Here is a 27,577-nt window from a genome sequence, read left to right on the forward strand (position 1 = left end):
GGTGAATCTGATATGTGTGTGTTGATGGATCAGTTCACTCAAATCCTAAAAACATATGTTTTCCACTTCCCTTTTGCGGATGATTTGTGCGTTTTCTAAGCCTCTGACTGAAAGCCTGAGGGTTAGTTGAAGCGTGTTCGGGATCTTGTTATACAGATTAAAAAGTAGGATTATTTTTAACTTTCACTCATCTACAAACCCCAGAAAATAAAGTTAATTCACCTGAAAAGTAAAGGTTGTAAATATTGTATGTGTTCATTGACCAACCTAATTGTAGTTTGTGAATATAAACAAATTTACATATTGATGCCAACAACTAAAAAACAAACAAAAAATAGGCACATTTACCACTGTGTCATATGGTTTTTCTTTGTTATTAGACTTTTTTTTTTAAACTGAGGACACTAAGTCTATGTTCAGATAGCAGGTCTTAATGCACAATTGTGATTTTTTGGTGAAATCTGATTTTTTTGTGTGATCATTCACGTTACACATTAACCCTATAATGCCAAATGTATCATATTTCATACATGAGTTTTGAAGCCCTCTACATGATCAGTGTGATTTTTTAAAAAAAACCTGATGTATACAATTAGATACATACAATACACAGATAATCCACCAGGGGGAAGGAATTCATTCACCAGAGGCCTTTCCAGTGACACTACAAGACTGTCATTATTGAGGAAGGAGGTAGAACTTTGCCAGTTTTGAAAAGGATTTATCAATTTGTTAGATGTTTTGTTTGTTCAAAAATAATATTTGAGCATTGAGACCCGAAGTACTAAATATGATACAAAATTGAACTCATACATGGAAACAGATACTTGAAAAAAAAATGTTTTTGGTTGTTCAGAGGGACCAATAAAGGCTCCAGTTTCAAAGAAGTGGAATTTTCTGTCAATGATTTAATGGTTCAGGCTTTACAGGGTTAAATGCGACTTCTATCAGTTTGTAGTAGGAACTGAATGCGACCCTGAGTGACCCGCATGCGCAAAAAGGGGTCCTGACATAATACGTGACCACTCAGGCACACACTGTGTTTACAGAAGTAGATACAGTCATGGAAAAAGAATTATTAGACCACCCCTTGTTTTCCTCAATTTCTTGTCCATTTTAATGCCTGGTACAACTAAAGGTACATTTGTTTGGACAAATATAATGATAACAACAAAAATAGCTCATAAGAGTTTAATTTAAGAGCTGATATCTAGCCATTTTGTATGGTTTTCTTGATAATAACCAAAATCACTTCAGTTCTTACATCAATACCTATGGCATTATACTGACAAAAACAGTGCTTTTAGGCATTCCATGTTTTCTTTTCTGTCTGTTTTAGTCACATGATACACACAGGAGTTAGTACTTGATTGCATAACCATTGTTTTTGATGACTTTTGATGGTTTAATAATTTTTTCCGCGACTGTATGTTTTCCCACCTCTCCTCCTCCTGGGGGGCAGAATTGTGATGTTTGTCGCATTTCAATAACGTAAAGGTCAGATAAATGCGACTTGGCCATTCAGACTGAAGTCGCATTACAACGTATCGGGTACGTATTGGACTGACATATGAAAGTGGCCTTGATCAGATCTGAAAAAATCGGATTTGTGCTGTTCAAACTGTCTTTAACAGATCAGATACAGGTCACATATGCAAAAAAACTGGATTTGGGCTACATTTTCCTGTAGTCTGAACGTAGTCTAATAGATGCACTTTTGGAGGTGAAGAATGCTGACATACATTCAACACTGGCTGCTCTAGACAGTAATCTGAATCTTTTGACAGTATTTCGGTGTTAAGGTTTATGGTAAAAAGTTGGGGTTCTATTTTGAAGTGACTGACACTTAACTCACAAGTGTTGAGCCTTTACACATCCTTGTAAAGACTAAAGCATCATCCACACTAAAAGGCATATTCTCTCCATCTGTTTAAAAAATAGAGACTCAGTGCTAATTTTGTGACGGTTCCCAAATGATTTGTTCTGTCTATTTAACCTTTCTTATGTGATTTATCACCATTTATTATATTATTCTCTGTATTTTACATTTTTCTCTCTAATTTACGTATGTGTTTTTCTATATTTATGAAGCTTATGAAAATTCAGTAAATTCAAACTTTATTATATTAAAACAGAGAAAACCGAAGAAAAAGTGACTTTTTCAGCAAATATTTCAATAACTGAATGTAAAAACAAGTGTCTCCATTCACTGTCATTGATCCAACTTAGGGATGTAAACAGTTAATCGACTATCAATTAACTGTCGTTAAGAATTTGCTCGATTAAATTATTAAATTATCGGTTAACTGCCCTTTTCCACATCCTGTCCGAAAGCTGCCAGTTTGTCTGATCCACTTTAGATTAAATTGGTCTGTGGAACCTGAACTGAAATGATTTTGACACCATTGATCATTAATATCGTCAGTGGAATTTTTGCATTTCACACATTTATCCCACAGGCCGGAGTGCACCCTTTGGTGGGCTGGTTTTAGCCCACGAGCCGTGTGTTTGATACCTGTGCATTAACCTGTTGAGGTGCATGTTTTTGGATGGTGAGAAAACCCATGCAGACCGTGCCGCCTTAAAATAAATGTTCAAATGAATTAACAATTTGCAGTTCAGATGGGAGTTTTTAATTGAATTTTATAAACTAAATCTAATATGTGTGTGTGTTCACGGGTCAGTTCACCCAAATTGAAAAAACCTGTTTCCACTTCTCTTTGGCAGGTGATTTTCACTTATTTAAGCCTCTGGTTAAAAACGTGAGTGTTACATTTATGGCTGAATCAGGATCTTTATGAAAAGATTAGAAGACGGATTATTTTAAGCCCTTGCTGATCCATGTGTCTCGATTGATGAATCTCACTCTAAAGGTAATTACAACCAGATGTGACGTTGTGTGTCTGATGAAAAAAACGTCAGTAAAATAATCACAATTAAATGCGTAAATGCTTATGTTTTTTTCTGCCAGTGCTTTTCATTCATTTCTTGGCTCTGCCTTTCATTCTTGCCCTCCCTGTGTGTGCTTTATGCTTTTTTTTCCTCAGTATTTCTCCCTCTGTCGTAGTGTGTTTCTGTGCCTGGCAGACGCAGCAGAGCTCGGAGCCAAAGAAATGAACCTGGCTTGAATCATTTTGGCTCACAGAGAAAAAGCTCTGAGCAAAAGCAGCCTTATGTGATTATGATGAATGTGTGGCACGTAGATGTGTAATTTACCTGTCGGGGCTATCGCAGACAACACTTTAATGAGTTTTCCTAAGACCTGAAGAATCTGTGAATGCGCCCAGGCTACAAATGCTCAGATTTATGGAAGATGAGCTATCTAAGTGTTTCTTTTTTTTCAATCCTGAAGGTTTCTAATAAACAGTGTTTCTTTCTTTGTGACACACAAAACCCTGTGTAGAATTTACTGTTGTGTATTACTAGTAGCAGAAACATAACCTATGAAGACCCAAACATCTACTGATCTAAACTGTTTAATACCCGTTGATCCACTAATCCTGTCAACACATGTAATTAATTGGTGTAAAATGCAGGTTGTCATCTTTTAATAGTCATCAGATATGACCCATTTGGACGTTCAGAGGCTCCGTAGTTACCGTGGAAACACCGTCATCTCCTACAGCATTGATTCACCAGTAAAACCCATGGAGTTGAATCAATGACAGTGGATGGAAATGCTTGGTTTAGGTTCAATTAATGATATATTTTGCCGAAAAACTCACCTTTTCTTCTGTTTTCTCTGTTTTTTATGTAATAACCCTCAACTTTAATCTAAGCTGTTATGAACATCAACATGATTAGTAAATTAAATATAGAAAAATAACCTGATTTTTCCTGAAAAAATGCAAAAAAAACAGTGAATAATATTATAATAAATGTAAATAAATCACTTAAGAAAGGTTAAATAGAGAGAGAAAATCATTTGGAAGTTGACACAAAAGTATCACTGCGTGTTTATGGGTTAAAGAGAGACCACTGGTTTTAATAGCATGTATTTATAGAAACTGATAGAAATAAAAATAATGGATTGGATTTCTTTCTTCTTCTATGTTTAGTGCCTTGTTTCCAAAATTTCATGGAAAGCACATAAGAAAAATAATTTATATTTATATTTCTGCAACAACTTTTAACTTTTAAGTAAGGAGGAGTTCAGAAATTAATATCTGGTAGATTCAACTGGATTTTCAGTCAACTTTCACATTGCTCTTGGTTGCTTTATGCCACTCCAGAAGCAAAAATACCAGCAGCTCTGCTTTGTCTGATGGCTTCCGGCCATCCAACTTCCTTGTGATCACTTTCCAGGAGCTTTTAATGGAACTCAGATCTGCAAATGTGGAATCATATGATTTTTTTTTGTTCTTCCAGAGCTGTATTGTTGCTAAAAGACCAGACGTGCACTGGCTTTTCTGGCTTTTTATTGTTGAAAATAAAGAAAATACAAGTCAGAACTAACCCAGATATCCATCCTTAGACTCTGTTCTGAAAACAATAAAGTCCATCAAGTTCTCAGGTATGATTTGCAGCTAATTTATATTGTCCTTTAAATATTCAGTGTGCAAGACTTTGTAGGATGCAGTGGCACAAATTGAGCATAATCATGGAATCAGGGGGAAAACCTCATCAGGTTGTTTGACTAGTTATTTAAGGGCCAGATCAAGCGGTGACACAGGTACACATTTTTTAATAAGCTCTGTGTTTACACTAAATAACTTATCTCCATGTTTAATACATGTATGAATAGGTCTCAATAAGTACTTTCACATGACACAAGTTACAATTTACAGAAATACAATTTTGAGGTAAAAATACTTAAATTACTACTGCGTGACACGAGGACTGAAAATGAACATCTTTTTTTTCCACTTTATGCAAATATACGAAACATGCTGTTCTCATAAGAAACTGATCCTAACTGAAACGTAGGGCTTTAGCTATGATGTAAAGCTATAATTATGATTAATACTGGGTAAAAATGTTTAAATGATAAGTTTTTATGAACACAAATGTCTTGTGACTTGTGGACAGCAGTTTGTACCTTTGTTCAGTATCAGAATAAAAGACTGACTGGAACTAAAACACTACAAATATGCTAATAAACTTTTATTTAAACTACATATTACAGCTGAAGTGATACATACAGCTAATAGCAGACATATTTTACACATAACTGGACTGTACATAACCTTTCTATATTCTTGTACTATTAAATAATTAGTTCCTAAAGTCACTGATACAAGCAAGAAAATATATTATTATTAGAGTTATTAGTGCATTTACAAATTTTAGTCCTTTTTAGGTTTCATTTTATATTGATTATATCTTTGTCTTTTTTCTACAAGTGATACTGAAATTTTATAAACAGTTCCATAAAATAGAGTTCTTAAGCTAAAAAAAATGAGCCTGTTTGAGAAATGATAGGTGACTCTTTAATTTTTGACACTGATGTTCACTTTCACTTAATCTGACCCTTAAGAGGATCATGTGGTGTGGTACAGAGTGCAGGATCCAGTGACAGCGGCTTTACAAAACGGATGTTGTTTTTGGTGGAAGATAAATTCACTGAGACCCTACGAAAGAAAAAAAACACCTAAAGAGACATTATTCAAAACTTGACATTTTCAGAATCTAGCTGCATATAGGTGATTGGGACAGAATGTGGACATAGAGGGAAAGACAGTGTCCATCATTCTGCTGGAGACAGTTGTCCTTATTCCAGAGTACATTCCAGACTAGGGGTGTAAGAAAATATTGGTTCTGCAATATATCACGATATTTCATTTCACAATACTATATCGATATTGAAAAGTAGTATATCGATATTTTTAGGTATTTCTTCAAATGCAGATATTGTGGAGGTTCATTTTTGGGTTTTTTTGTTTATCTTTTTTGTTTACATTTTATTTATTATTATTTAACACTCTTGTATTAAATAATGTTAGTTCCTTTGTTGGGATTGCACAAAAATAATGTTATGATGTTAGTTCTGAACGAATAGATTATGAACATTTGAGCAGGATCTTAAACTGTAATGTCTGTAAAACACAATTTAAGTTTTAACACAGGAAAATTTTCTGATATAGCATTAGATCCTGCTCTGATCAAATAAAAATGTTAGTATTTGTACATATTTCTGGTGTAATTCAATTTTTCAAGGAAATAATCATAAAAAAAAGAAACAAAAAATGACCTTTTTAACAGTATCGTGATATATTGTGATATATTGTATTGTGATTTGTATCGTATCGCCAGATTCTTGCCGATACACACCCCTATTCCAGACTAAATTCACAACATAAATAATACATCATTTACTGACATTTCCCTTTTTGTCTGCTTCTCAAACATATTTCATTTGTTTATATACCTCCTGGAAGGGTAGAACTTCCTTATTGTATACAAACATTTCTCTCATTTATTTGCTTTCATTTTTATGCACTCACTGTAGCATAACTAATACACTTTTTATACGCTTTGTCATAAGTACAAATCATATACTGATAAAAAAAAAAAAGTCTAATGGCACTAATGACAATTTAATGAATGAATTAGTGCAGGATGTGTCATGAATTCTTGCTGTTTATCAGGAACTAATAATCAAGTCACTGTAGGTTCACATGATGTATTCACACTTATTTGATCATGAGTTGAGGTTGTTAATACAGCTGCATTAACTGATACGTCACTAAATCAGCTGGATTGCACATACATTCATGACATCCATGCAGTGCATTAACCACTGTGTATGAAGAAACTGTTGTAATTAGAAAAAAAAAAAAAAAAAAATCTAATCCAACTCTTCAGCAGACACACATAGATTTTTTTTAATAAATCTATTTATTTATGGTTCAATAAATGTTAACTCACTTTTGTTTCACCCCCTTTTGTTTTATTATTTTATCAACTTTACAATGACCAGGATTGTACATACAGTCCATATTTCTACATCTATGTGTCAATATCTATCTGTAATATACAGGGAATGTGTAAACAGTATATATACACATATTACAGAAGCTGTGTGGGATCTTATGGAGAGAAAAACAAAATAAAACTAAATGACAGAAATGATCCATGTCTAAAGAAGAGATCTGAAGGACATGCAACTGGAGATCACACTAAAAAGTACCTTTTGTCTGTAGAAGCTTTTTAATTCTGTGTTTTGTGCCTGTTTTCAATACTGTGCATCTGTATTCTGTGTTTCCTTGCAGCAACTCGATAAAGACACTAACCTATTGTGACCCTGAAAAAGCAACAAAGCTGAAAGTGACCTTAGAATTTTATGAAGAACTGTATATTGCGTATAATCATAGAATATGTGCTTTTGTCTTACAGAGAACTTAATCAAATGTCTGGATCTGAAAAGAACATCCATGCAATCCAGATAATTTGATGATGTATCAGTTAGGAAAAGGAATTCATGATGCATCTCACATTTAACCATCATGACTCCTGCATTAGTTCAGCATTTCTTTGTACCCTTATAATTGACTAAATCAAAAACATCTCATGCTGGTTGAACATTACAGACATGCGCTTTTGTTTTTCTGCAGCCTCGGCTTTTTTGCTTTCATCTCTTGATTCCAAACAAAGTGAAATGTAAAACTCTCTTCCTGCAGGCTACTACTACTACTACTACTACTACTACTACTGCTGCTGCTGGTGGTTTCCACTAAAAACTCACTGTGAGCTGACTGTTCAGAACAGCAGGAGTAAAAAGCTTTTTGCACTGAATCAATGATGCATTCTATCAATCCTCAAAGCACCAAGCCACAAACGAAAGATTCATTTTGATTAAATCACTGTAAGGGGCATTTGCGACGGCTTCCTTCGCCTGTTATTTCTGTCATTTTACTCATGTAGGCATCGGTGAGGGTTTTTTCTTTTCTTTTTTCTTTTTTGCCGACGTTTTTCCTCCTCCCAATCTGTTGTTATAGGTGTTTGAAGACGATGCTCCTCTACCTGCCTGCTCTAGTACACAGCTGAAACATCACTTCTGTCTGCTCTGTCCTGCCATTGTTTATCTTCTGTTTTTTATTTTTTTTTAAAGACCTTTATTTAATTCAGAGAGCTTTACAAAGTATAACAAAGCACTTTCCTAAACCCACCCCACATATATAGAATACACATCTATACTAACCACACAAATATTTACACACCCATATACAGTTGTGCTCATAAGTTTACATACCCTGACAGAATGCACATAGGAGGGTCTTGGATGTTCCAACATGACAATGACCCAAAACACAAGGCCAAGTCCAGCTGTCATTGGCTACAGCAGAAAAAAGTAAAGGTGTAGGTGTGGCCATCTCAGTCTCCTGACCCCAGTATCATTGAGCCACTTTTGGGAGGTCTCAAACATGCAGTTAATGCAAGAAAACCCAAAATCTTAAAGGAACTGGAGGTGTCTCATCCACAACTACCACAAAAGATTTCAAGCTGTCATTGATGTTAGAGGGGCCAATACAGAGGATTAAGAACTAGGGTAAACTTCTGATCAGGGTCATTTGGATAGTTTCTGTTGTCAGTATGATTTAAAAAGAGCAAACACATTTGTTTGATAATAAATGGTTTCATCGAACCACTAGCCATGAGTGGAAGATAAGTTTTTGTATTATTGTTCATATTCTCTGAAAAATGGCCAAAGAATCATAAATTCTGCTCAAGTATGTAAAACTTATGAGCACAACTGTATATTTGGGTGCTTTTATGAAACTAGGTTCATTTCGGTACCTGGCACTTTGCTAACTTTTTAGACCCAATAATAAAAGAGAAATCTAGACATATTTCCCCCCAGGATGTACCTAATGATGACCTCAGATAAATGCAAAAAACTATACTCTTGCTCTGAGCCATCCCAAAATTAATGAATTTTTAATCAAATATTGGGGACAAAAATAGGACCAAAATTGGGACATGACAAGCTACCTAGGTGTCAGTGCATTTGATCTGGAACACATGGCTGTAAATGGTCTAATATACCGCTATAAATAAAGACACTGTGTTAAATTTGCCTATCCTTGTGGTTTCTCTAATCCAGACATGGGGTTTTTCATGAATCTCAGTCACATTCCAGGTTTCATGTGTAACCCATCATGTCCACTGGTGTTACATATGGAACCTGCTCATTTAAACACAAATAAATTGTAAGTGATTTTGCAAAGCGGTTATTTTTGTGAAACACTCTCACTTGCATAATTAGTTTGATTCCCAAAATGTACCAGTGAGAGAATAAAAAGATATTTTAAAAAAAATAGTGGCACATAATTTTCATGTCCATTTTACCATGTTACATGTGGATTTTTGTATGAAAAATACTATACAAATGTGTTTTATCTGAAAAATTGTTTCTCTTTTATCTCAGTAAATAGTTATTTTTAAAATAGACCCAAAATGCTTCCAAACTTGCTTCATATCATTAGTCTACATCTGGTTGGAATTTTTAGCCCATATTTACATCCGCCAAGTGTAACAGCGAAGGTTCTGTTTTCATCGGGGGTTGTCTGTCTGTTTGTCTGTTAGCAAGATAACTCAAAAAGTTATAGACGGATTTGGATGAAATTTTCAGGAAATGTTGATACCGGCACAAGGGTCAAATGATTGAATTTTGGTGGTGATGGGGGGGTGATGAAATTTTCTGGAAATGCTGATACTAGCACAAGGAACGAATGATTACATTTTGATGGTGTTCGGGGGGGTGGGGGCCTGATCTGCCTTGGTGGAGGTCTGCGCTCTCTGAGTGCTTTTCTAGTTATATATTTTATTTAATTTTTTTTTCCATTTTTTCCTCACTTACTCTTTGTCCCCGTGAACAGACGTAGCATCTCCAAGCTCCTCTGTTTTTTTCCTCCCCCTCCTCTTTTCCATTACCACACTCAGGATGCTGATCCTCCCCTTTCTTGTCTTTGCAACACTTTTTTTTTTGTCATAGACATGTCTTTCTAGATAAAAGATGCTTTCCCCCCATTGTTTTCATCCCTTTCAGTCATCTCTTGCTCTGTATTTTATCATTCCTGCTGTATTTTTTCAGTTAGCAGACCACAGGCAACCATTTCAGTGCCTGTTAGTTCATTGGAAATCACAGGCATTTAGGAATTTCATCATTTATGCGATCCAGAAATAGGTGTCACTTCTCAAACCAGCCAAAGAGGAGAATGATTTGCATCCAGTAATCCAGTTTTGTGGTAAATGAAGGTCACAGATTAATGTCAAGTTTCAATCCTCCTCTCCAAACCATATGTGAAGGATTTATCTGTCCAGACACATGGGATAGAAAATATGAATCAACTGTAGCTGACAGAGTCCAAATCCTAAGGGGAAATAATCCAACAGTGACAATATAACCTTAATTTGTCACACTGGTCCACTTGAGAAGGACCTCTGCAGCAAACCATGATTTTACTAAATGTTTTGGAGAAGAAAAGTGTAAGTTTTTAGTGATCTGTGTCCTTCATTTTGAATTTTTTAGTATCTAATCTGTGAATCCTTTTAGTGAAGTGAAGTCATCCATCTGAAGCAAGCCCCAGTTTAAAGGTTTTACAGCCAGATGATGGTGCAAGAATAAGTTATCTCTTAACATCCACTGGGTTGTCTGTGAGGAATTAACTTTTATCTTCTCAGATTTGATGTGGGGTTTTTTTTGTGGGATTTTGGGTTCAGTGTGGTAATACAGAATGTCAAATGAAAAATAAACCTGTAAAGTCACACAGGTGAGGTTTGACTGAAAACAATGATCCTAAACAAGGCAACGTAAACAGTTTTATAAGGACACATATAAAGGCAAAATAAAAATTATACAAAAAACAGCCAAAATACACTCAGATTCCTATGGACTACGTGTGCTCAGAAGAACAGACAAAACAAATCAACCAAATAAAAAGTGGTGCCAGGCACAACAAGCCCCACCCCTCACACATATTGTAGTTTATTTTGACATGGATCCAGCTGATGTCATCATGTCTGTGCCTGTGCTGAGGTCAACATATCAATTGCCTCTACATATGTGCTAAGTTTGATGTAAATTGAAATAAAATTGATGTTTTTAGAGACATTTGAAATGTTTGCCCATTATAAGTAAATGGTAGAAGAAAAAAAAATTTAAAATGTGCATAAAAAATCTGAACTTTGACCTACTTTTCCTAAAGTGTAATCAGATCTATTCTTGGTCACTGGCAATGTATAAACCCAGTTTGGTATGAATTGAATCAACAGTTTTGCTGCTAGAGTGTTAAACAAACAAACAAACAAACAAACAAACAAAGACACTGAACTAAAAACAATACCCCTTGCCTCCCCTTTGGGAGCGGGGCAAAAACGTACTGTCATAGCAGAGCTTTAACATCTTGCTATCTGGTTGTGTCCTGCAGAGTCCCTGTGTATCCAGAGGTTCGACCCGGGACTTGGCCTCATCGCACCCATAAACCCCATGATGGCGGGCATCAGTCTAGTCCCTCCCCCGCCGGTACCTCCGGACATGCCCGTCATAAAGGAGATCATCCACTGCAAGAGCTGCACCCTTTTCCCTCAGAACCCCAGTAAGATCACATGACATCCTCAGCCTGATGTCAGACTGCGCTGCACACACCGTCAGAGGAACATCAGAGGGAGGCTGAGTCAGGGGATTAACTGTTCTACAGGGAACACATCATGTACTGTTATTTCTATCTCTAATCAGGCTTTAAACATAGACATTTCCGCTAAAGAACATAGAGGTGGGTGAGGTTGTACTGTATATTCATATCGCTAAGAGTGAGTAAATGCAGTAAAATTTGCACGTGTACAATGTGAAGGTATTTGTTAATTTTTAGATTATTCCAGCCCCATGATTTGCTTCAGTTTTCATTTATTAAATACTGTAATGAACATCATAAATACTATGAAAAGAATTGTTTTGCTAATAACAATTGTCTTCTGCCATTCTGTAGAGAAGAAAATGGCTTAGTGGTGTATTTATAATTGTTTTCATACCTTTATATCAGAGACAAATAAGTTAAATTGGGTCAAATGTATATGTCTTATACACTTTTAGATGAAATGACAGGTGCTCGTCTTTTGGTAGGAGTTATTGACAATAACAAAAATATATAAAATCTAGAACGAGACATATCCTGAAAACCTGGTTAAAGCTAAAATTATTCCAGACTTATAAGTACAGCCATTTTTTTTTTGTGTAATCAAAATATTTCTTTATTCTAGAGTTTAGAGAATGTGATTATATTCAGTATCCTCTATTGCAGCCCCGTACTATTAATTAGCTTGACCATGTTTTACTCATTAATAAAGTGGATTATATCCTTGAATACTACACCATATGGTGATGATGTAGACTATTTATAATTAAATGACTTGTTACAGTTTCAAGGATAAACATATTCTGTTAGCAAAAGGAACATACTCTAAGAAAAAGTCATTATTGATCAATATTGACATGTTTAACTATTTGTGGTCTATATGTCAATGTCCCTAACAGGATGGAACACATTCATCAACAGTGTTTAAGAAAACTACTGTAATTATTATTTATCCATCCCTGAGCTGGACCACTATGCATTTCTTATAGTTAAACATGTCTGTGTTGACAAAAAATATTAAAAAAAAAAAACATGAGAAATTTTTTTTTTCAAAAGTTATGAAGCCAAAATGTTGCCACAAGAAGAGAATCGCCCTAATGATGATGTGCATTTTGCTTTAGATCTGCCCCCTCCATCGACACGGGAGCGCCCCCCTGGCTGTAAAACAGTATTCGTTGGAGGTTTGCCAGAAAACGCCACAGAAGAAATCATCAGGGAAGTGTTTGACCAGTGCGGGGAAATCACTGCCATCCGCAAGAGCAAGAAAAACTTCTGCCACATCCGCTTCAGTGAGGAGTTCATGGTGGACAAGGCCATTTATCTGTCAGGTGAACACAGCGGTCACACACACTTCAGTCACTGTTACTTTAAGCTTTATTCAGATCACCATTAGTTGCCATCCAGACACCTACAGTACTGTGCAAAAGTCTTAGTCATCTTTTAGCTTAGAAACACACAGAAAAGTATTGTTAACATATATCCCGTGCATTCCAGTTGTACATATATTACTACAAAGACAAAGAAATGCATATGTTTGGTCATATTCTTGCTCAAACATCAAACATTATAGTGGCCCCTAAGCCTTTTGCACAACACTGTATGTGGAATGAAATATTACATTTCCACATTTAAAAAATCAAAATAAAAATCAGTGTTTCAACTTGTTTCTGCATCATGTGCAGGCATTTCAATACAAGGCCTTGAAATTGGAATTTTACAGCAAATAAGCCCCAGATGAAGAGGAACAAAAAATATAATAATATAAAAAAAATATGAAGATATAAAGAAATATGTGAAGAACATACAGTAGTTCATGACTCCCAGTTTGTGCCAAAGACAAGAAGACACTTAATCTAAACGTCTTAACCCATAAAGACCTAGTGCTACTTTTGTGTGAGGTCCCAAATGAATTTTTCTCTAGATTTCACTTTTCTTAAGTGATTAATCACCATTTATTATAATATTATCCTCTGTATTCTGTGTTTTTTCAGTGTAAATCATGTGTTTTCCTATATCTAATTTGCTGATAGTGTAGATGTTCATAAAATCTCAGAGTTAAAGTTGAAGGTTATATCAAAAACAGAGACAGCTGAAGAAAAACTAACTTTCTCAGCAAATATATCATTAACTGAATGTAAAAATAAGTGTCTCCATCTACTGTTATTGATCGAACTCCATGGGTTTTCCTGGTGAATCAGTGTTGTAGAAAATGACAGTGTTTCCACGGTAAGTCTGGAGCCTCTGAATGTCCAAATGGGTCATATCTGATGACTACGAAAAGACAGCAAACTGTATTTTACACCAATTATTTACATGTATTGATAGGATTAGTGGATCAGAAGTTATTAAACATTTTAGATCAGTAATTGAGTTTGGTCAACGGTGGATATTTGGGTCTTTATGGGTTAAATCATACATGTATACATACACATACACATATACATACATACACATATACATGCACATACATAGACAGACATACACATATACAAACTCATACACATATACGTAGACATTTGCATAGACATATACATACACATAAACATATCCACATACATATACATGTGTGTTTTTATGTGGTACTGTGTATTCTGTGGATTGTTGTGTACTCTGTTTACCACTGCGTTATTCTCTCCTCTCAGGGTACCGGATGCGTATCGGATCTAGTACTGATAAAAAAGACTCGGGGAGGATCCACGTAGACTTCGCTCAGGCCAGAGATGACCTGTATGAGTGGGAGTGTAAACAGCGCTTATTTGCAAGAGAAGAACGACACCGCCGCAAGATCCATGAGGACCGCCTTCGACCGCCGTCTCCTCCTCCCATCGTGCATTATTCTGAACATGAGGCAGTGCTGTTAGCAGAGAGACTGAAAGGTGACATTTATTCAGCAGACTACACTGAGCACATCACATTAACTTTGTGGATTTTATTTATTTCATAGGTGGCGTTGACAACCACACATATGAACTGATCAGTGTTTGGCCGTAGATAAATCTGTAGGTGCAGCCATGGATGGATCCAGTTATTTAAAACAAAAGAAACTGCATCAGGAATATTAATCCAAACTCATGTTGAGCTCTTCAAAGCTGATTTGGAGGTCTCTGTTAGCAGATCACATCTGTGTGTGTGTGTGTGTGTGTGTGTGTGTGTGTGTGTGTGTGTGTATGTGCACTGTATAATTTAGCGTTGCACCATCACCTGCTGAGTGACCTGCACAATTATCGATATTCGTCATGCTCAGTTGTAGCTGATATAAAATCACATCACAAACAACACTGAGGACGACTGGAGTCTGTTAAAATGATGTAATAAAGATTATGTAATGTGAAATATACACTATGTCCAGATTTATATAGAGCACAGGTAAAGTTGTTTGTTGGGAGGAGCAACGCTACCTCTATACATAAATCAATGATTTACCAAAATAATAGATAAAATAATGAAGGAAAACATAAAACAAATCTCAATCATCCTTAGGCTGGTTTATGGTTACAACATGAAACTAGAGCTGCAGATATCGATTTTTTTTAATTAAATTTGATTAAATGATTATTTGAATGGTGAAAAACAATGGTAAAAATGTGAAAAAGACATGTCTGAAAATCACAAAGAATTTGTCTTTTATTCCAGAATCAGCTGAAACAACAACCACAAAAAGAAAAACAGTAAAAGAATACATAAAAAATAAATATATAAAAATCACAACAAAAACAGTATAAACTCCAACTAACTATTTTACTAACAACTTAAGATGGAGCTAACATACAACTTTAAAAAACATTTTTAATGTTTGTGTTAAAGCTTAAAAGTTTAAAGGAGTAAGTGATTGTGTAAAATGGAGATAATTGAACATATAGACATTTTTTGCCCTCTTTCTTGTTCTCATCTTCGTGTTGTTTGTGTCAATCCTGGCGTCATGTGCCTCACAGTAAGTGTTTGTCTGAAACACAACTGCGGAACCAATGTTTAGCTGCAGTGAAATTAAAGAAAAGAAGCTTCGATTTAGGAAAACTGTACTCAAACTTCTTTTTATTTTCCATTCGATTAATCATTTAAGATCTTCATGAAACCTTGGAGAAACCTAAGAGCAAGTTACATCCCATGCAGAGAATTAAATGGATTAACCAACAGCAATAAAGGGATGCCTCAGGTCATGCCTCCTCATGAACTTTCAGGTGCTGAAATATAATAATAATAATAATAATAATAATAATAATAATAATAATAATAATAATAATAATAATTATAATAATTATTATTATTATTATTATTATATACACACAAATATATATATATATATATATATATTTATATATATATATATATATATATATATATATATATATATATATATATATATACATATATACATACATACATACAGGGTGGGGAAGCAAAATTTACAATGAACATTTAGTTGTTTTTTCTCAGCAGGCACTACGTCAGTTGTTTTGAAACCAAACATATATTGATGTCATAATCATACCTAACACTATTATCCATACCTTTTCAGAAACTTTTGCCCATATGAGTAATCAGGAAAGCAAACGTCAAAGAGTGTGTGATTTGCTGAATGCACTCGTCACACCAAAGGAGATTTCAAAAATAGTTGGAGTGTCCATAAAGACTGTTTATAATGGAAAGAAGAGAATGACAATGAGCAAAACTATTACGAGAAAGTCTGGAAGTGGAGGAAACAAAAAACGTACCAAAGCTTTTATTAAAGCTCTCAAATCCAAAATCCTAAAGGATCCAACCAAATCCATGAGAAAAATGGCAATTGAACTTGAGGTAGACAACAAGACCGTTAGAAATGCAGTAAAATATAATTTGAAGTTAAAATCTTACACAAGAACACCAAAACACTTGTTGACAACAGCAACAAATCCAACTTTAGCAATTTTTGGGAATCATGTTTATGGCCGCCTTCTAGCCCAGATCTAAACCCTCTGGATTCACTATTTGGGGCGCTTTAGAACATGCTACCAATAGAACATCACACAGCAATGTCGACTTTCTTAAAGATACTATTAAAGAAGAATGGGAGAAGTTGTCACCGGAATATTTGAGGAACACTTGTACAAGTTTCAGGAAGCGTGTGAAGGCAGTTATTGAGAAAGAAGGAGGACACATAGAATAAAAACATTTTCTATTATGTAAATTTTCTTGTGGCAAATAAATTCTCATGACTTTCAATAAACTAATTGGTCATACACTGTCTTTCAATCCCTGCCTCAAAATATTGTAAATTTTGCTTCCCCACCCTGTATATATATATATATATATATATATATATATATATATATATATATATATATATATATATATATATATATATATGTATATATATATAACAAATAAAAGAAAAGAGAAATGAATAAAAGTGGAAATAACTTAATGGGTAAATTAATAAATTATGTGATAATTGGAAATGAAATAGAGATAAATGTAAACAGACAAATATAAATTGTGAAATAATACAATTCTCAACATATTTATTTATTTTCAGAATAAACCTGCCTGTTTAATGGCTGGTTGAGACCTTTGTTTCTACATTTCTATCTGTTGTCATTGTTTTAAACTAGACATGTTTGAGTTACAACAGGGTGGTACAGTGGATAGCACTCGTACCTCATAGCAAGAAGGTCCTGGGTTCGATTCCAACACCAGTCGACGGGGGATGGGACCTTTCTGTGTGGAGTTTGCATGTTCTCCCTTGTGTGGGTACTCCGGCTTCCTCCCACCATCCAAAGACATGCACCGATAGGTTAATTGGTTAATCTAATTTGCCCATAGGTGTGTATGTGAGAGTGATTGTTTGTCTCTGTATGTCAGCCCTACGATGAACTGGCGAAATGTCCAGGGTGTACCCCGCCTTCGCCCGTAAGTTATTTTATAACTATATGAATAATTATAATTATGATTATAATTATAATTGTATCCGGAGTCAACAGGTGGCTGTTCTAGAAATAATTTATTGAATATACATTAAATTATCTAAGGAAAACCTGAATGCCTGTGTTTGTACTGGCAAAAAGTCAAAAAGCACACATCTAAGGACATGGGAGTAAAGCACAGAGCTTTTCTTTTGCTGTAAAAGCATCTGTTCCCTGTTAAGAAATCAGATGTAAATGTGACTGATACAAAACAGGCTCAGAGTATTGACTCCACTTTTCTGATTAATCCAGGAGTGACGAAAGCGTTTCCTTCCCCTGACAAAACGTTCTGCGTTGACTTCCCCTCTGATTCAGCTTTTGGACAGGCTTCCTCACCATGGCAACAGCAGCTGAGGCTCATGGGCCTTGTGTTCTTCAGAGCAGTACATTCAACCAAAGTCTTGAAAAAAACATACAAATCCACAGTTTTAAATTGTACATGTCGGGTTTTGCTGCAGAATCAGTGCATCCCCAGTGAAACAGGTGCTGGGGAGGTGGTGAAGCATAGCCTAGTTCAGTTGGACATTCACTCCTGTCGGTCAAGGCTTGGCTTTCTGGACTCAGGTGGACATATATTTAACTCTTTGGATGTGGCAGCACTGCAGAGTTTAACCCATAAAGACCCAGTGCTACTTTTGTCTCAGTTCCCAAATGAATTTTTCTCTGTATTTAACCTTTCCTAAGTAATTTATCACTATTTATCATAATATAATCCTCTGTATCTTGCCTTTTTTCAATATAAATCAGGAATTTTTTAAAAATTTAATTCACTAATTATGTAGATGTTCATAAAAGCTCAGATTAAAGTTGAGGGTTATTATATCAGAAACAGAGAACTGAAGAAAAGAGTGACTTTTTCAGTAAAGTCTATCATTAAATGAACATAAAACAAGTGCCTCCATCCACTGTCATCGATCCAACTCAGTGGGTTTTACTGGTGAATCAATGTTGTAGAAGATGACAGGGTTTCCATGTTCACAACGGCGCCTCTGAACATCCAAATGGGTCATATCTGATGACCATGAAAAGATGACAAACTGCATTTTACACCAATTATTTACCTGTTTTAATAGGAGTAGTGGACCAATAGTTATTAAACATTACACATGAGTAGATGCTTTTGGTCACCAGTGGCTGTTTGGGTCTCTATGGGTTAAGACTTTTTTTTCCTGTGTTTTGCAGATGGTCAAGTATAGGCAGCTCTCTTCATATTCACTCATACTGCATTAAGACTAAACATGCATGCCAAGATTAGCTGATATTAATGTTTTTTGACCCCCAAACTGCAGATCCTGACAGAATGTATAAATCTGAAGATTGCACTCTTTTTATTCTTTTTTAACAATTTACTCCCCTTAAGCTTTATTCATTTTATTCTTTTTCTAATTTTGCTCCATAAGTAATATTTAAGATTCATTCATGCAGAACCTTCTCCACATTTCTTCTAAATTTCAGCAGTAACACCATATTTCCCTCCAAGATGTGTGTTTGTCAGTGTTTGCTCCTGCGTCTCTAATTTATGTATGAAATCTCCTTAAACTATGTGGCTATCCAAGCACTAATAACATAAATAATGACACAAACAAGCCTGTTTTTCCTCTAAATAACCTTTTTCAATTCATTCTTCACCTCTGACAGCAGGGGAAATACATTTCCATTATTCCTCTGTTCAGCTGCGCCTCATTGTGCTCACTGTAATGTGACTGTAATCTGCTGCTGTGTGTGAATGGGCTTTTATCAGTGCAGAGAAAAGTGTCTTCTTACAGGTTGTGTTGCACTGGGTATTGAGCTCATTAAATGCTCTCTAATTCACTCTGTTCAGCAGTTGTCCGCGGCTCCGTGGCACCGTGCAATTATTATTCAAATGGGTAAGAACACGCTGAGCGGAGGCCCGCAGAGACGCACCAGTTTTTATGACTGAGACCAAATGCGACGCTCAGTTTTGGTTGAAAAGTCGAAAATCGAAAATTGCCTTTTGTGTTCAGTAGCTGTGGCGTGGTGCACGCAGCCGTGAACAGTGAACGCCCCTGGAGAAGGATTTTAATCCTCACTAGCTGCTCTGTTGTTTGTTTAGCCTGACTGAATGTTAAAGGTCCCATGAAACGACTCTGAGATTGTACTTCAGTCAAAGCTCGATGTGATCGCACATGAAACGTGCTGGAAAAAGACTGAACATGACAAAGCGTTTGAGCACAAAATATGGATGTGACAGGCGACAGCAGCACAGGCAGCAGAGCAGGATGTCATTGTGTAGTACTTTAATGTGTAATGGTTTAATAGTTTATATTAGAACCAACAAGCAGTTATTTTATTGTATTTTTTTTGTATTTAACCTTTATTTAACCAGGAAAAAAACTCACACAAAAATTTTGAATATTTTATGAATATATGTGGGTGAATATTTCCCATCAACACTATTCACACCAGTGGCAGTGCACGTGAAATGTCATTTAGATACTTTGAATTAGGGATGCACCGATACCATTTTTTGCCTGACCGAGTACAAGTACTTAGATTTGAGTACCTGCCGAAATGGAGTACCGATATGAGTACTTAATAATACCATTACAGTTCTTAGTTACTTTTGAAAATGTGCTTTATTGTCGTCGTCATTAGTCTGACTTGAACAAAGTGCTGCTACTGACATTTAATGGATTGGAATGAGCGTTTCTCAATCAACCCACCAGAGGGCGCTGCTCTTAATTAACCATACTGGACAAATACCACAAAGAAGAGTAAGGTTTTTTGAGAAGAACATCAGTAACAACAAACATGGAGATGACAGAGGTAACACTAATGTAGATACTAATGTTCATATTGATGAGGGTAGTTGTCATAAATCTGTCAGTAGTTTTTCTCTAACTCACACAGTCGCTCTTTGAACAGATCCTCTACCTCCACAGTTCCTGGTGGTATTCTCCATCTGGGTACGCATCCGCGATCACCTGGAAAACGGATGGAATGTACGCAGAGGACGGACAGGGCGCTCCGTCTGTATCCATCTGTGTCTTTAACGTTACTTGCAGTCAGCGTTACTTTTGTCACCATCATTTTTTTGAAAAATCTCCACACTACTGACATTACTCCTCCGCCGCGTACCTGCTGCACTTAACTGTGAATGTCACGCTGCTGTAAGTGGTATCAATGCAGTTGTATTGGAGTACTTTTACGAGCATGAGTACAAGTACACACACTGAGTATCGGACCCAATACACAATACTGCTATCGGTATCGGTGCATCCCTACTTTAAATATGTTCATGTTAGACTGTCGGATTCAGCATCATCAGGAGCCTCGTCTATAACCTGTCTCCAGTCTGTCTGATCCAGAATCAGTGTCCAGGTAGAAAGACACACTGGATCATATTAATATGTTACTTTTTATTTTATTTAACCTTTATATAACCGGGAAAAAAACTCATTAAGATCAAAAATGTCTTTTGCAAGAGTGTCCTGGCTAAAACAGCAATAGCAGAAGTTACAGAAAATAGAAATCACAGCCATGCATCCTCTCTACAGGTAGACCAATATGTTGATTTTTTTTTAAAATATCAGCCTTCAGCCTTAATTTTTTTTTTTGAAAGCCAATATTTGATCAGTAGCAAAAATTTCATAAGATATTTGATCAGGCATCTGTGTGGGCAGCACGTGAAGTTCAGTAAATTTTAAAAGAGTACTATGTTTATGTGTATTAATAATTTCATTTATATTGCTGCATAAAAAAAAAATGTTGTCTGAGTGTTTCAATTGTATTTAATGGTCAATGTGCTTTAAAAAAAAAAAAAAAAAAAAATTGGCCTCAAATATCAGCCTCAAAAATCGGCTGTAGATATCGGCCATCAGCTGACCAAATTTAAAAACATCGGTATCGGCCTTAGAAAAACCCATATCAGTTGACCTCTATTCCTCACAAAAAATATATACATAAAACACATAATAAAGCATACATAAATCACCAAACTAAGAACATACAAATTAAACACCATTCATACTTTAAAACATACTAAAAGTATACAACGGTGTTCCTTAAAAAGGATCTCAAAGCAGAATCCGATTCAGTCAAACAGAAAGACAATTACATCCAGATTTATCCTTTTCCCATTCACTTACAATGACTTTGAATGTATCACAGTGACCAGTTCTTTCAGTTTATCTCCTTCTGTAGGTTGTTCCATCCAGTGGAAGCAGATTAGTTAAAAGCTTTCTTGTAAATTGAACAAAGTAGCCTCAAAAATTGCAGCTTTGTGATACAATAATTACCTCCGCCAAGGAGGTTATTTTTTTGCCAGGGTTTGTTTGTCTGTCTGTCTGTTTGTTTGTCTGTCCGTTAGTGTGCAACATCACTCAAAAAGTTATGGACAGATTTGGATGAAATTTTCAGGGTTTGTTGGAAATGGGATAAGGAAGAAATGATTAAATTTTGGCGGTGATCGGGGGTGGGGGGGCCCACGGGGGAGGCTACTGATCAGCCTTGGCGGAGGTCTGCGCTCTCCGAGTGCTTCTAGTTAATTATATATTAGTGCTGGGCGGTGATTAAAATTTTAAATCGCAATTAATAGCGTTGATTTCTGCAATTAATCACAATTAATCGCATAGTTATATGGTGGGGGGGTTGCTGGCATCAGTATTGCCTTTAAGTGATATTTCAGACTCGAAGTACTCCGATGATAAAAAAATAATTCCACATTGCAGTGCTTCCAAACAACTTTGGCCTTCTCAACCCCACCATTTGAAGACATTTAAAATGAAAATGTCCATGGAAAAGACCGCTACTTTTCTCCATGTTTATGTCCCCACCAGTTTATTTCTGGTTGTGAGTGATTGACAGGAGTCGTAAGCCCACCAATCAGTACTACCTCTAGTGGCTGGAATAAGTTGCACTAACATATGTTTTGTCCTTGCGGTGTTCCCGTAGTCAGTTCGGACATAAGAAGGAACTAACAGACACGTTTCTTTCACTCTGTTTGCATGGCCCGAAAAACGTTTGCCTGTGAGTATTTTATGTTCAGTTGTACGAATGAATAGTCTAAAATATCTCGGATGTGAACCTTTGTTGCTGGATAAAAAGATGTTGTAAATCTTAAGTTAATCTGTAAATGCTAATCATTAGCGTGTCTATGGATTTCCCATTCAAGTTAGCATCGAGCTAGCAATCTTTTTCCTATTCATTTAAATGTATAATGCCATGTAAACGTACTAAGGCGATGAACAGAACTGAGACATATTTTGTATGTATGTTGAAGTTTCACAGAGAGTCTAGAGAGAAGTTTTCAGCGTCCGGCTTTTCTTGGGAAACCTGTTGTCTATCTGCCGAGCTAATTGCTACACACACAAGCAGGGGCAGAAGAATATGAGTTATAATAAAACGGCATTAACGTGAGATAAAAAAAAATTGTTGGCATTATTTAATGAATGGGTTAATGCGGTAATTACGTGTTAACTTGCCCAGCCCTATTTTATATATGTATATATATGTGTATATATATATATATATATGTATATATATATGTGTGTGTGTGTGTGTGTGTGTGTGTGTGTGTGTGTGTGTGTGTGTATATATATATATGAGTAATTGCTGTGAGTAGTTAAAGATACATCATATCAAATGTAATTTTCATTTGCGCTAGTATTTAGTTGCACTGCTGCTACTCAACTGCATTCATTCTGTTATGTTTGAGGTTAAAATCACTGTTTCCTGTTATTTATAACAGATGAAGGGCTACGTGGTTAAGTTTGCAGTGGTTAAAGGTGGTGGAATGGCATAGGTTCACATTTTTAGAATTTCTGAAGTATTTCTTGTGGAACTTTTGACATTAACGACACCATTTTATTCAGGAATATTTTGTGAAACAACTTTATTTGGTGTTCAAAGGAAAGTGGATTTATAAGACATTTTTTATACCTTTTCTCCAAAAGATTTATATGAGGTTTGAGGAAAAAGAATAAGAAACATATGTTGAATCAAAGCTTCAGTATGCAAGTATGCCTTAAGTGTAGATTGTATATAAAGTTAGAGGAAGATGATAGAAATGTGAAATGAAAATATCACAGTTAGAAGAGCTGCCATGTTGCTTCTGTCACATAGTAATTAGTCATAATAGTTGCAGAATTTCCATTTTGAATCTGTGTTTGATTCTAGACTGTGCAGTTTTGTGCCATTCCAGTAGAAACATTAGAAAATATGATAAGAGATAAGATATGCTTTTATTAGTCCCACAAGGGGAAATTCCAGGTTTACAGCAGCAAAGTACAAAAGCACACAAGAGCAAAAGAAGTGCAAAATCAAGATAAACACAAATCAAGAAAGCTATATACACTATTTACAGCTGTGCACATGCTGATCATGCCCCAGGTTTATTGCATGATTAATACACAGAATTTTTGGAGCAGTTTTTGTTGTGGTGCCGGACAGCAGGAAGGAAAGACTTGCGATTCCTCTCCCCACACACTTTGGGTGTATCATTCTGTCACTGATGGAGCTTCTTAGTGCAGTGAGTGTGTGTTGGAGGGGGTGGGAGTCTTTGTCCATCATGGAGGACAGCCTGGCTGTCAACCTCCTCTTCCCCACTGCCTCCACCTGTTCCAGAGGACATCCCAGGACAGAGCTGGCCTTCTTGATGATCTCTTTAGTCTTTGCTAAAATGCATTGGTCTTGCATCACTGTGCAGGAGGTTCACAGACAGTCATTGTCCTTGCAACTGAAGATAACGTAGCATGAAACCTGTTTATTAACCAACAGGAACTCCACATAAAATGATGCATTATTCAGCACATCATGTAAGGTCCACAACACACCAGCAGCACAGATATATTACATATTTGTACCCTGACTTTCATCTTAGTCTAAGTTTCAGTAGGTGTTTTTTGTTTTTTATAATAATAATAATAATAATAATAATAATAATAATACAGTTTATTTATATAGCACTTTTTGCAAAAAGATTTCACAAAGTGCCTTACAATGAAATCAGAAGATACATATGCAGTAAAAACACAGTTATATCCATAGGTATAAAAACACACAGTTACATACACAGGTATAAAAACACATAGTTACATACACAGATATAAAAACCCACAGTTACATACACAGAGATAAGCATAAAAATATAACATAACGTGCTGCACACTTTTAATTCCCCTCAGCCAAATATTGTGTAAGATTCTGTGTTGAAAGTTACTGCCCTATAGTTTAGATTAGATTGTCTGTGTAAAACTTATTACATACATATTTATATTTCAAAGTACTCAGATATTATAACTGCAAAAAGCCATTTGACCTTGAAAAAGTAGGTCAAGATGACTTATTTTCAGTAGGCTTCTGCTCCATGCCAAGATGCATTCACAGAACAAATTTGGTGCAGATATGTCAATACATTCTTCAGATAATGCGATTATGTTGTTGAATGGACGGACAGAGGAACATTTTGTCCGAGGGGTAAAAACCAAATGGTCGTATACAATAAATTGAAACAATCAATGAATGATGAGCCTGTTTACATGACCATAAAAATCTGATAACTGGGAGTAATCAGATAATTATAATTATCAGATCTGATGTGTTTACATGCACTTAAGAAATACAATAATCAAAAAACCCAGGTTTAGACGCTCCAGTACTTGTACGTACATAGTGACGGTAGACTCAAATGTCCTGTTACTGTCTTCCACTCCCGTTTAACTATGCATCTTTCATTTTCTACAATTTTAATTCCATTTACACATGTGCAGACATAAAAGAACAAAATAAATCAGATTAACCTGTATACATGCAAGAAGACATTGGAGTGTTAATCTAACCAGGTGTTAATCTGATTTCTCATAATCAGATTACTGCTGTTATATGATAAAACATATCAGATCATGCTGTTTAAATGATTATTGGAATAATCTGATAACTTCACAAATCGGATAATGATCAGAGTATCGGTGTGCATATAAACTGACTCACTGACTGTAGATGGAGCTCAGACTGAAGCTTCTTCCAGGCATCAGGAGCTGAAAACCTAAAAGACGTATCTCCTAACTCAGTCCTTATGTTTAGAACAAACAGTTTCTAAGTGTTCATTGAGTGGAGATTTTAATGATTTGTGGTGGAAAAATTTACTTTTTATATTTTATACTCTTTATATTTTATACTGTTAGTACATCTTCTTTTAATGCTGAGTCATTATTCATTATGTGTGATGTTTACCACTCTGTAACACCCCCAACCCAGGAACGGAGTTCTTGCCTTGAGTTAAAACCCAAACACCTAAATGTCTGAATGTGTAGATAGAGGATGGCGCCTGCACTCCAGATTGGATCCAAGCAAGGTTAGAGTGGAGAGGTCATCATGACCTCTTCACGGAGCAGAGAAGGAGTAGTATGGGGTGGTACGATGTACGTAAGGAATGACATCATAGTTTGAGGGGGTTGGATTTGGTTCTATATAATCTTTAGTCTTCTCTTGTTTAATCAGACTTCACTTACAGAGTTTCTCTGTGATTGACTTCTCAATAAATGCATTTATTTATTTTAACTCTAACTTTCTCTCCTCCTCTTTGTGTGTGGGTTATCAGTTGAACATTTCCATAACAGATTCCAGGTTAATAAGAAGGAAGTCTCCCCAAAATTGCTTTGTTGATTAAAATATACCAGTTTCCACAGTGATCACAGAAGCCCAGTTTTTGTTTTCATCACACAGTGTGCATACATGTCTTACCTAATCTTATTAGATCCATGACAGCTGAAATTCACAGACAGGATATACCAGCATGTGTTGGATTCATATCGAGTGTGGGATAACACACCACTGACTGATCAGTTTGAATTCAGTCCAGCACAAATGTGATCGTTTCCTGCCTCTGTGCTTTTCCCCCTCAGATGACCATAAGTTCAACGAAGCCACGGCGGTGCTTTTCACCTGGATCGACCGGGGTGAAGTCAACCGTCGGACAGCCAATCACTTCTACTCCATGATCCAGTCGACCAACAGCCATGTGCGGCAGCTGATGAGTGAGAAGGCTCAACACGAAGAGGAGATGGAACATGCCAAAGAGATCTTCAAGAACGCCCTGATGGCCATTTTAACACAGTGTAAGGACGCTTCATTATCCCTGACACATACAGTATGTTCACAGACAGATGGCCTCCATGTGGGAAGTCTTCGTTATAAAGGTAACGGCGCCGAATTTTTGTTTTTCAGTATTTACTAGTTTCCCACTCGAGAATAAAATGAAAATTGCTACAAAAATCAGAAGTATGGAAAAGCTGTCAAAGGTAAAGGTAACTGACATTTATATCCTTCACATCCCCAGAGAGAAATGCAGAGAAAAACTACCCAGTATTTCAGTTAAGTGCATAATTTGTTTGGCAGGCAGTAGACCTGTGGAATTCCCTGAACAAATACAGATAACCAATATTTTATGTCTTAGATGAGATTAGATTAGATTAGATTAGATTAGATTAGATTAGATTTGCCCCTATGTAGCTGGGATAGGCTCCATGCGACCCCCGTGACCCTAGTGAGGATAAAGCGGGTTCAGAAAATGAATGAATGAATGAATAGATTAGATTAGATTAGATTAGATTAGATTAATTTAGATTACATTACATTAGGTTAGGTTGGGTTGGATTGGATTCAATTAGAGTAGGTTAGATTAGGTTAGATTAGATTAGATTAGATTAGATTAGATTAGATTAGATTAGATTGAACTTTATTCATCCCTTGGGCAGAGCCTTTAGGAAACTGAGGTTCTAATAGCAGCACAGCAACAAATGTACATGTAAAAAAATATTTCAAGAAAATTGTTATACAATAATTATAAAAACAGTAGTGAAAAAACAGGCAATTGTGCATTAAAAAGTATGACAACAACAAATAACAAAGTAGTAGTAGTAATAATAATAACAATATGTATATTACATACACAGATGTATACACAGGATAAAAGTTATGTTTAAGTGATAACAGTAGTAGTAGTCATCTTGCTGTTTTGCGGATGCCAAAATGTACTTTTCAGCCAAAACAATTTTCTGTTCTTCTCAAATACAGCCTTCCCAATAATCTGACATAGCATAATTC

The 27,577-nt window shown here is 35.8% G+C and overlaps 1 protein-coding gene across 1 annotated transcript in view; it reads left to right on the forward strand.

The window, feature by feature from the left end:
• Positions 1 to 27,577, forward strand: part of LOC115412950 (ecto-NOX disulfide-thiol exchanger 1-like) — a 117,384-nt gene that overhangs the window by 45,114 nt on the left and 44,693 nt on the right. The window contains exons 4-7 of the mRNA XM_030125635.1: positions 11,370 to 11,537; positions 12,695 to 12,901; positions 14,216 to 14,449; positions 26,377 to 26,589. Of these exons, the coding sequence (XP_029981495.1) occupies positions 11,370 to 11,537; positions 12,695 to 12,901; positions 14,216 to 14,449; positions 26,377 to 26,589 (822 nt within the window). The remainder of the gene's footprint in view (positions 1 to 11,369; positions 11,538 to 12,694; positions 12,902 to 14,215; positions 14,450 to 26,376; positions 26,590 to 27,577) is intronic.

The sequence above is a fragment of the Sphaeramia orbicularis genome, chromosome 21 (genome assembly GCF_902148855.1).
Source record: "Sphaeramia orbicularis chromosome 21, fSphaOr1.1, whole genome shotgun sequence".
In the NCBI taxonomy this organism is placed as follows: domain Eukaryota; kingdom Metazoa; phylum Chordata; class Actinopteri; order Kurtiformes; family Apogonidae; genus Sphaeramia; species Sphaeramia orbicularis.